Source organism: Schistocerca gregaria, chromosome 1 (genome assembly GCF_023897955.1).
Source record: "Schistocerca gregaria isolate iqSchGreg1 chromosome 1, iqSchGreg1.2, whole genome shotgun sequence".
In the NCBI taxonomy this organism is placed as follows: Eukaryota; Metazoa; Arthropoda; class Insecta; order Orthoptera; family Acrididae; genus Schistocerca; species Schistocerca gregaria.
In genome coordinates, this window is record NC_064920.1 from 831,762,919 (window position 1) to 831,774,980 (window position 12,062).

At 39.5% G+C, this 12,062-nt stretch overlaps 1 protein-coding gene across 4 annotated transcripts in view; it reads right to left on the reverse strand.

Annotated features, from left to right (window-relative positions):
- The window catches only part of LOC126272065 (uncharacterized), a 72,408-nt gene that overhangs the window by 18,685 nt on the left and 41,661 nt on the right, over nt 1–12,062 (reverse strand). For all 4 annotated transcript variants that reach the window (XM_049974635.1, XM_049974625.1, XM_049974616.1 and 1 more), the window contains exon 4: nt 4,994–5,185. In XM_049974635.1, the coding sequence (XP_049830592.1) occupies nt 4,994–5,185 (192 nt within the window). The remainder of the gene's footprint in view (nt 1–4,993; nt 5,186–12,062) is intronic.

The following is a 12,062-nucleotide window of genomic DNA, read 5'->3' on the forward strand; positions in this document are numbered from 1 at the left end:
TTACAATACTGGGCAGATGATAACGTATTTTCTGTGGCTGCAAATTAAAACCCTTTCTGAGCTAGGATCTGCGGTGGATATTACTACTTTCCTCAAATTGTCATGTATTATTTATGATGAGTGCTGCTAGAAAATATTTCCCACATGGTGGCTACAAAGGTCTATTACCCTCTATAATAACCAGCATAAACCCCTACACTTAAATAATGTGAACAACTGTTTTTTAGAGTTTTCTTGAGAAATGAAGCATTATTTATCCGAAAGATCAGCCAGTGTACTGTTACTCTCATGGTAAAGGATACCGCCATCAGGTGCTGTGCAACATTTTTCAGAGCACTGCTGGTGTAAGTCAAGTGAAAGCTCGTCTCACAGCATCTTTCATATAGTCAGTGGTATCGTAATGGTTTTGTGACACAATACCTTTTATGAATCCCCATGCCACAAAGCTTAGACCTCACCACATGTGATATTCACTACTGGAGTTCATAAAGAGTATTGTTTCAGAAACTGTTATGATACCACTGATCTGAAGCTTTCACTCAAGTGACACCAGTAATGCTCTGAAAAATGTCACGCTGAACCTGGTGGTGTGTTGTCCTTTGCCAAAAGAATGATGGTTAGCCGACTGAATCTTTGGACAACTAATGGTTCATACCTCAAGAAAACATCTCTAATGAACTGTGGATCATGGTATTTATTTAAGATTAGGGGGTTATGTTGTTTATTATGGGGGTTAATGAGACCCTGAGGCCACCCTGTAAATTGTGAAGGTGCCAGTTAAAGAGCCCAGCTCCTTGCAGAAGTATCTAAAAGAGTGTAGCTGAATGATTCACATTTCCGTTCACTTTTGTGCATAAACTGCAAGGGTAATCCCAAAAGTAAGATTTTTTTTATAAGTACATAGACCTTTTTATTTCTACAATGGTTTACATCAGTTTACAGCTTGAACATTTAGCTATTTTTTGGCATAATCACCATTTCTGTCAATGCATTTTTGTAGACGCTGTGGCAGTTTCTGTATGCCCATGTCATACCAGCTCGCCGCCATGCTGTTCAAAAAGTTATGAACCTCTTCTTTCATCTAGGCGTTGGATCTGAATGGCTTTTCGGCCAAATGTTCTTTTAACCTTGGGAACAGCTGATAGTCACTGGGTACCAAGTCAGGACTATAGGGCGGCTGGGTGATTATGTTCCACTGAAACTGTTGCAGGAGAGCAACGGTCTGCCAAGCGATGTGTGGGCGAGCGTTGTGATTGAGAATGTGTACACCCTTGCTCAACATTCCTCTTCTCCGGTTCAGAATTGCCAGTTTGAGTTTTTTCAGAGTCTCACAGTACCTGTCAGCATTAATTGCTGTCAGGACTTTACCGGCAAACTGTGTATGTTTGAATTTCCGCAGCTTTGGCGAAGAAGGATGCCGCCACTGGTGTGATTGTTGCTTGGTCTCAGGTGTAAAGTGGTATGCCCAGGTTTCATCACCCATGACAACTGAGACCAGAAAGTTGTCTTGTTCAGCTTCAAGGCAGTGAAGAAATACGCGGGAAGCATCAACTCGCTGCTGCATGTGGTCCTCAGTTAGCATGCGTGGCACCCATCTTGCCAATGTTTCCATTACAATTCTGAGAGCTGTGCTTCAGGAAACCTCAGGAACCAACGTGCAGAGATCATCCAGGGTGATCCGCCAATCTTCACGCATGTTTTGCTCAACCTTCAACACTGTCTCCTTAGAAATTGACAGTCACCCACTCCTTTGTTCGTCATGAATTTCGGTCTGACCAGCTGCAAACTCTCTACACCACTTACGAACATTTTTGGCATCCACGCACGACTCACCATACATTTCCATCAATTGGCAATGAATTTCAATCGGCACAGTGCCCTTTGCCTTCAAATATCAAATAACTGCATGCAATTCACACTTGGCAGTAACATCCAACGGGAGCTCCATTCTCAGTGACTGCCAAGCCAAGACTGAGTGCCTCAGCGTGGTGTGCAGATGCTTGCATACAGCACGTGAAGCACTCTTCATAACACTGTGACCAACTGCCACACAGAGTTCTGTACTTATAAAAAATAGGAGACCTTACTTTTGGAATTACCCCCATACTTTATTAGGCACAAGATACAACACAAAATTATTGACTTTTTCTTCACAGTGGGTACCACAGCAATGAATTTGTTAGAAGATGGTGTCATTTTCCACAAAATTACACAGTAAGGCATTAATGAGTGGGAATATGCCAAATGTGTTTAGATGTTGATTGGTTTGTTTCCAAAACTAGCATTCAAGCAGAGAGCAAAGAGGTTGTTGATTGGTTGGTTGGTTGGTTTAACGGAGGGAGGGGGGGGGGGGGGGGGGGCACCAAACAGATAGGTCATCGGTCCCTTGTTCCGATTAAAACAATTCCACAAGGGTGGGAGTAAAATAATTGAGAGAGGGAAAAAAAGAAAGAAAACACCTGGTAGAAAGGAGAAAATCACAAGAATGACAGAAGGGCAACAAACACAAAAATGGACAAAAATCGGACAAGAAAACCACAGAGAAACACAAGAAACACGTAGAAGGGATCACAACCAGAGAGCTGGCTGACCATGAGAATAAAAAGGAGAAGCCAGTCACTCCGCAACATATTAAAAGCTCCACCCTAAAAGCACTAGGGTGGAGAACACAAAGGGACAAAGGACATGCGCTAAAACTTAGATCAAAAAATAAAACCCACTCTCACAAATAAAACGTAAAACAAAAGCTGCTGTTGAGGCATTGTTGCCCAACATCGAATGTAGGGTGCTGGAAAAGTTAGAAATTTGATGCAGAGCTGCTAAAAGTGGACAGTCCAGCAAGAGGTGGACAACCACCATTTTTGAGCCATCGCGACATCAAGGTAGGTCCTCGCAATGGAGGAGGTAACCATGCATTAGCCACATATGGCCAATGCGGAGCCAGCAGAGGACAACTGATATCCTGCGAAAGGACCAAATGGAAGATTTCCACACATTCGTAGTTTCCTTAATGACACGCAGTTTGTTGTGTGTACTGTTATGCCATTCCGTATCCCAAAACCGAAAAACCCTGCGGTGTAAGAAAGAATGCAAGTCAGTTCCAGAGATGCCCATCTCCAGAAGTGGTTTCTGTGTAGCCTATTTGGCCAGCCTGCTGGCCAATTTGTTGCCTGGGATTCCGACGTGTCCTGGGGTCCACACAAACAACAATGAATGACGGGACCGTTCCAGGCCTTAGATGGACTCCTGAATGGATGCTACCAAAGGACGGTGAAGGTAGCACTGGTTGATAGCTTGTAGGCTGGTCAAGGAGTCAGTACACAGAAGAAATGACTCACCAGGGCCTGTGTGGATGTGCTCAAGAGCATGAGATATGGCTGCCAGCTCTGCAGTGAAAACACTGCAGAAAGCTTATTGAACTTAAAGGTTTGAACAACTCAGTAATATGTTCATTTCAGTTTTAATTGTCATCAATATGCATACTCAAATTTGGAACATCGTAGCTTATAATCACGGATGAACACAGCACAGCGATCAGTTGCATATCAATCTGAATTTTGTTGCAGATCTAGCTAGATTTCAGCTACAGTATAGCCACCATCAGTGTGTTTAATAGTTAATGAACTGAGCTATGCACAGTTGAACGCTACTTTAGTAGTATGTGCTTATACATGCTTTCTGGGTCTATATGGCTCATTACAAAACCCAATGACAATGGCTATGATGTAACTGATATCTATCAAGATATGCAATAACATGCAGATGGATTCCTGAGCATTTCTGTGTTTGTCCCTGATTATAACCATTTCACAATCACTGGGCACAACAATTCCTAATGGAATCCAACCAGACGATATTCGATCTTATTTACTGACTCTTACTGGTGTGCAATATTAATTGTTAGTGTTATTCCATTTGTAGTACAGGACTGATTATACTACCCCACATGCACACATGAGAGTCCATTTTCAGAGAATTGCTTAACTTAATAATCCTTTGAAAAACATTGACAATTTCTTCAGTTGCTTTCTCTCTAAACAAGCTTAATTTCAACACTTGTATCAAATGCAAAACTCTGCTTGATACATATTATGTGGGAGGTCATTTACACACTTAAGTAATAGTAGCAGTCCTAAAATTTAACACTTTAGGATTCCACGATTCTTCCCAGTTATTTTCTTTCTTTCCAACAATGTTTGAATCACTTAGTACTATGTTTTGCAGTTATATAGTGAAAATGATTCACCATTTGTTCGTAAAACTACAAATTTTGGAAAACTTAAGCTTTTCTAGAGCAAGATCACACAATCATATGCCTTGGATAAATAATTAAAAATACCATCTGGTGATAATTTGTTGTAAAAAGGCATGTAATATCTGGTGATAATTTGTTGTAAAAAGGTATGTAATATTTTATGAGTACATATACAGAAATAGAATTCTCAGAAAAGTAATCTTCCTGGAATCCAAACCATGACACACTAAGTAAAATGTTTCTATTTAGTTGTGATACTGCTCACATTTTTTCGTATTTCTAGAGAATACTGCTGGGAGACTTCTGGGGGAAGAAAACATAATTGTCTACAAAAAAAAGCTCTTTCTTAAAACAGTGTTTTCTCTAAGCTACTTGTACAACAAAAGCAGTCCCAATACTGTTCAGTGTTTCCTTGTTAGCAGACCTCATCAGTAGAAAACAGATAACAGAAGTATAATGTGGTTCTGATGACTGATACAATATATTACATACAGCACAAAGACACTTTATATATCATAATAATGCTAAAGACACAGTTTGGAAAGCATATCTACAGTTTTGAGGTTTAGAATGATCAAGTTTGAAAAGATGCAGTTCTGCTTGTTAACTTCCCAGAATTGTATCTTCATAACTTAAATGAATGGAGAGTGGGAGGGGGAGAGGGGAATCACCAAGTTTTTTATTTTTAGACAAATAAACTTATGATTACAACAGTACAGTGCACCGAGAAAGATATACCTGAGTAAAGATGCCAACACACCGATCTGGAGTGTGTAGCGTTCCACATGCAACAATTGTTATAAGTCCGTGTGGATCAAACCTACCACGGACACCTTCACTTGTCACATTAGGATTAAAAGCAAGACCCAACTGGTTTCTAACCCAGTCAAGCAACTGGGAAACACCACAGGCTGCACTACCTTGGCTGACCTGAAACAATTTACACAATTGTTCATTACTTTCGTAAATTCATGTATTCCAAATAAAGCACCCTGTTTACATGCAAAAATGTGTAAGACTTCATGGAGTATACAACAGTTATTGCTGTAGCTATTTAAAAACAGTACACGACAAACAAACCACTAACTTTACAAACAGATGACCAAAAAGTGATCTTTCGCATCTTTGTGGTGTCAGCTAATTGCAACTGGTTGCCAGATCCTGAAGACTCAGCCAGGGAAGATTACTAAATACCCAAGGGATTTTCCCTGTTTTGACTGTCTAAACATTTTGTGCACAATCATGTACAAATTGACACTCACATATGAAGTACTTTCTTATCTACAATAAATAAAATTTAAAACAATTCTGGTCCTGTTGCGAATCCAAGATGATGATTTACTTCAACTTTAGTGTAAAACATTCACGGAATGTATGTGTAAGTCCAGCTAGCAAGACAAAATGCCAGAAGTGGTACTTCATATGCCCTTTGTGAGTCAGTGTCTCAAGTGGTTTTTGTGCCAGGTGGTCGTATTTAGATTTTATGGGCATTTCTCATTGTCATGTGTTGTGTGTCTTGTGAAACTGATGATGACAGGTGTCTGGGAGTGATGCCTGTGCATAAACTGCAGAAACATATATGTTGAAGCAAGCATTTGGAGTAGACACAGTAGGTCACAGTCAAAATTATGACCAGGTCCAACATTTTCAAGATTACAGAACATCATTTGAAGATGACCCCCATTCATGGCCATCACCTAGCATAACTCCTAAAAATGTTGGAGCTGTTTGGAATATGGTGCTGGTACATTGTAGTCAGACCATCCAGGACATACACAATATAGAGGAGCTGTCTTACAAGAAGTGTCTGAGGATATTGTCCAGCAAACTGGTGATGTGATGGATTGCCGCAAAGTTTGTGTCGTAAATTCTCAGGGACGGGCATGAACAGAATCACATGCAAGTCTGCAGAGAACTTCAAGAAAGTGAAGCAGACTATCTTTCAATGGTTATTGTTGGTGATGAAATCTAGGGTTATGGGTATGAACCCAAAACCAAGCAGCTGTCACAATGGAAAAACCCATTCTACTCTCCCCCACCCTCAAGGAAAGTCCGGCATGTGAAGAATAATGTGAAATCCATGGCCGCCTGTTTCTACAACATGGTAGGAACTGTTTATAAGGAGTTCATCCCTCCTCATCAATCCATCAATGAAGTGTTCTACCGTGATGTTCTGGGGGAGGATGTAAGAAGACAATGTCTGGGAAAGTGATGCATGGTCAACTGGTTCCTCCATCATAACAATATGATGTCACACATTGCACTGATCATCCATGAGTTTCAAAGGGTGGTTCCAAGGGTAATGGTGGTGGTGGGGGGATTGCTGTTTTTCAGCAGTAGTGGCACTGAGTTAATTTTTTATTTCAAGCAGAAAGTGGTATTAAACTGCCTGATATAAGCATTCCAGGGAGCTTACAGTTCATGGAGAAACCATTGAGAACAGTGGTATGCACTCCCAAAGGGACTACTTTGAAGATAATGGTGGTGAATAGCATCCAGTTAAAGCATAATTTTATTTATTGGGGTATTATGGGAATTTGTGGATAGCACCTTGTATTTACCATACTCAGTTCTAAAATATGGTTCTTTGACTGGATACCAAAAGACCACAGTGCTCATCAACAATTACTGAAAAACAACTCTGAACAGGTGGCCAACAATATGGTTTGCAGGGATATATGCTTTGGAGGAGCATGGGTGCCAGCTAAGTAAACTTCTGATAAAATGTGTGGCTTTGAATGTTAAATTTTAATTCAGGAAGATTGAAAGTGCAATACTAACAGTTCAAACACCAGACTCGGATTTTTCCTTTTAAAATTTAATTCCAGTTTTAGTAAATATTTGTTCAGCTTTCGAACAGTCATCTGCCACTGACAACTATTTGCTACAAGACTGACAACACATCATCTGGTAGATGAATCCCATTTGGGAAATGGTCACTGGACTGCAATTCATCAACCACTTTGCACTGAGTAGTGTGTGCAAGTGTCAGAGAGGTTGTGAACAGATCAATGGCAGAGAACAATCCCAGAAAATGAACTAAAAATTGAAAAATTGTCCATCAATTAAGAGCACTGGATAGAGATTTATACTGTGAATGTAATATTATAAGTAGCTATTATCACCCTTAAAAAGCAACCTTGTGTGGCACCAGTGTCTTGTACACTGCTTGACAAAAAAAAGTGAAGCACCCAGAAGGCATGGTCGGATGTTAAGGCAACTTTGAACTTCGAACATGTACACACCATTGGCGTGTATATAAATTACTGGATTTGCCACTCTCTGTGTGACAGTGGCCACAAGAGTGAATTGGTGTTTTTACCAGGATTGGTAGAATATATAAAGAGCAGCATAGATGGCCTCAAATGTTGAGTGATCATTGTGAAGGACACAGAGAAGCTGTGCACTCATGTGAGGCTGTGCTATCAGCACCTGAGAGAGTTTGGAAGGAGCCTCGTTGTGGAGTCTATTTAGATATCGTGATGACAGGATCTTTGGTAAATATAAACAATATGGGCAAGTGGTGCAAAATGGTGCAAAAGTTATTTTAGTGAAAGTGAATCTGTAGTGCCGATTGTGTTTTTAATGTTAAATTGTCTGTTAGATACTAAACTTAGATCTTTCTGTTTCAAACAGAAGGACACACGAGAATGAGAGGGAAGACATATTTGCCCTCAAGGTCCCAGTCAACCATGTCTTAGCAGCACAAGGGTGAATATCTATTGTGCATCAAGCAAATCTTAACTCATTCACATCTGCACCTGTAACTCGAGAAAAAGTAATTCTGTAACATTCTACACCACTTGTTCAGTATTGTGGTGCCAGTTTTCAACAGCACAACGCACATCCACTAATGGCACATGTCTTTATGAACTTTCTATGTTATGTTGAGGTACTCTGGTGGCAACAAAATCATCTGATCACTAACCAATAGGAAATGTGTGGGTCCAGCTCGGATGTCAACTTCATCTCAGTGGCAGTAAAAGGACATCAAGGACCAGTTACAACAGTTGTGGGCCAGCTTGTTCCAGAAGAGGATACAATGGCTTTAACACACTCTTCCCACCTGAGTCTGTGCATGCATCCAGGTCAGGGGTGGGTGAAATGTCAAACTGATAAGTGAGCCTAGACTGCCAAGTTCTATGTAAATCTGACTCAACACTGTAATCACTGAAATAGCATCTCAAATTCTCTCAGCCCATTAAGTTTCTCTTCTCCTTTTTGATGTCAAGTGGGGTAAAAATTATCTAACTGGATGTACGAGTCAATATCTAACATAACATGGGGAGAGAAAAGACAAAAATAAATAAATAAATGAAAAGAATAATACATAAATAAAAAACACATGGATGTCTCTAGAAGCTCCATGTGTGGAGGTGTTTATGAACAATATGCTTTTAACTATTATCAGACCTTTCCAAATCTGAAAGAGATGCCTAATAGATGTTGCGTGCTTACGAAATCCTGTTTTATGGAAGCCTCTAACAGAATAAGGTTATCAAAGATGAAGTGGTACCTCTTGAAACAACACAAAATGACACAGTAACTGTGGTTGACCATCCACTTCTCAATCTTTCCCTTGCAGATGGTGATGGCAACACTATGATAGCTGCTTAAGCACATCTTGTGTCTCCCTGATTTAAGGATGGGAATTAAAATAGCTTCCTTCCATGAATTAGGCAACTGTCCCGTCTGCCAAATTAAGTTAAAAAGAATTTATGAAGACTTCCTTAGTAATAACAGTGACAGTAAAAAAAAAAAAATTTCGTCAAGCCATGGACCTGTGTTATCTGCAGCAGACCATGTCAAATCCAACTCTAACACAGAAAATGAAAAATAATAAACCTCACAACTACCTTTGTCAACAGTCATTCACTGGTGAGGGAAAGCCAGATCCTGCTGGTGGTGGTGGTTTGAATAAAATGCTCAGCCACAGGTTGCACTATTTCTCTCTTGCTGCTCAGAAAGCAACCATTCTTCATTACTACATTAAACAAGAATCTCCTATTTTTCTCTTCAAACTTCTCCTTGTGGCTTCCTATATATCCACTGGTTTTGTGAAATTGTTGATAAGGCTCAGAAACTTTTGCCAGCATCTCTTTTTGCTCTGGTATACTATACAACTACATTTTTCTTTAGTCACCTGAATGGTTGAGATATTCTCACTAGATGGCCTGCACACAAAACTCAACACAGCCATGAATGAAGAATTCCATTAAGCAATAGGCTGGCCTCATAGGTTTCCAGAAGACTTTGGCACAGATGCATTAGCAGTGTGGCTGACTACTGGTAATATGATGGACTCATCCCTGGATGGTGTCACTATTTTCAACCACCCAATAAGCAGTGCACCATTCAGTTTGCCTTTCTGAGCAACCAGCTGGGAAGCTCACTTTCAGGTGCTCCTTTGTTTGATCGATGTATCCCATTTTGGAAGTAATCATATGACTGCAGTACATTGACCACTTCTCACTGAGAAGTGTGTGTGTGCGCAAGGACTGGAGTCACTGAGAAGTGTGTGCAAGGACTGGAGGCGTTAAGAACAGTTCAATGGCTAGGAACAATCCTACGGCAATGAAGCAATACATGTTCTGCTCCTTGTTAACAAAACATGAATCTATCAACAAAACACTCTTTATAGTGTGACCCCAGGTGAAGATTGTAGTGGAGCCCTACACAGGAATGGGTCCCAGTGGGATCAGATTTTCCTGGTCCATGGCAAATTGTGGGGATGTTTGGGATAAACTGCCACCACCCTTGGCCAATAATCACAAGAATGTGCTGAAAAGTTTCATTAATATTAAAACTACCTAATGTATCTTTCAAATTATAGTTCTAAATATCGTTTAAGGAAGATCAGTCTTTATTAAGAGTAGATGTATTGGTACATTATATTAGCTATTACTTGCATATCTGTGAGTGTTGCAAAACAGTAGTGGAATAAGAAAGGGAGAGAGCTCAAGAATTCATGCAAGTCTTCTCACTGGATGAAGAAGATTTGATGTTCAGCGTTGCAAACCTAGTTCATCCATTTTGGCATACATACTATGCTATGTCTACTAAATATTCGTATGACAAGTGTGTTCATAACACAAAACTCAGACACCCTAGAAGGAGACATGGCTAAACTTCATTCACAGGTGATTAGAACATGTGAGTTCACGTTACTGTTTTCCTTTTCTTTGTTTATACTCATTACAGTGTGCATAAAGGCTGAGTATTATTTTCGAATTTATCACTTAAGTATTTTCTATGATTATGGCTATACTACTACTCAGCTACTACATTTAATGTTCTGTATAAAGCTTGACCATACTGAAGAATGCATTTCATGCTTTATTATGGAAAATTCAGTGACGGATGTAGCTCTGACTACTTGCACTTAGGAGGGTGGTGGTTTTAAATCCCCATCTGGCAACCCATATTCAGTTTTTCTGTGGACATGACAAGACTTGACACACAAGTGCAATAATGGATCTACACATTTTGACAGGTTAATGAAATGCTTATGAGTTCCAGTCATGTTTTCTTTTCTTGCAATTGCTATGGGAGTAAGGGGGATAAAAATAAAAACCACACAAATATCTGAAGAATTTAATTGTTAGTGCCAAATTATTTCCATGCTGCTCATTTTTTTTATGTGTTGGAACATTTGCAGGTGAATTTCTACCGGACAGTGCTGTACATGCACAAGGAAACACAAAAGGGACATTATACTAGCTAGGTGATGAGTGTATTGTGTATATGTGAAATTACTCTGTGCAGAGGATTTGCAACAACTATATGCCAGATATAATTATGTGCATATTTACCATTATTAAATGTGTATTATTCAATTTACAGATCAAAGTAACAAAGTGTAGTACTACCTTTAATATTTAAATCTGCACAATTTAACTAAATGTATCATATTTGAGTATTAACTGAGTATTTTCACAGATCCACTGTCCTACAGAAAAATCTACATGGTGTAAGTTTAGAGAAATTAAAATCTACCATCGAACCTACTATTCATGTTGGATAAGCAAATAGTATTTTGCCGTGCTGACAACTGTACTTGAACTACATATAAAAGATGCTAACCAGGCTCCCTTAAAGCAATAATTTATGTTAACAATGAAGAGTTCACTCTTGAAGGCTACATCAAACACAGAGTGCGCTATCCACATGCACGGAATGTGCCACGGCTTGTAGCAGTTGGTGGTGATCAAAAAGACCCACCACATGACACAGCATTCCAGTTGCTGACTGGCACCCATTCTGAAAGTGTCAGCTGCTATACAGTAGACATTAGTTCCAATGAGGACATATCTTACTCCTTTTGCACTTATTTCAAGAAGTGAAAGTACTGGGTACATAGCCAATAGCCCTGACTGCAATAAGAAATGATCGTCATCCACTGTCTGTTCAATAATTGTAAAGATTATAACTGAAACAGCAACCAGCCCCAAACTTGGTAGAAATTATTTTCTTTTTTCTTAAACCATAACCTGTTTGGAATTGTAAAAAACCTATCAGATGGTTCATGCAACAATTCTTGGTAGAATTCTCTTTTGTGGTTACCGATTTTGAGGTACTCTAAAATCACCAGGAAAGTATTTCTATTTAAAATAGAGTAAACATGAATTACAAATGGAGTTTGGGGAGAGAGATAGCAGATGGCATTGAAGTCTAATAATATGCAATCTGGTGAAATTTTTGTTGCGTATGTCAATGAGGGACATTCATCAACTGTTTCTGAGTAACATTTCAGAGTACAGTGTGCGGTGCTTGCATTCTGTGTGTATTGGACAATTATTAACAACAG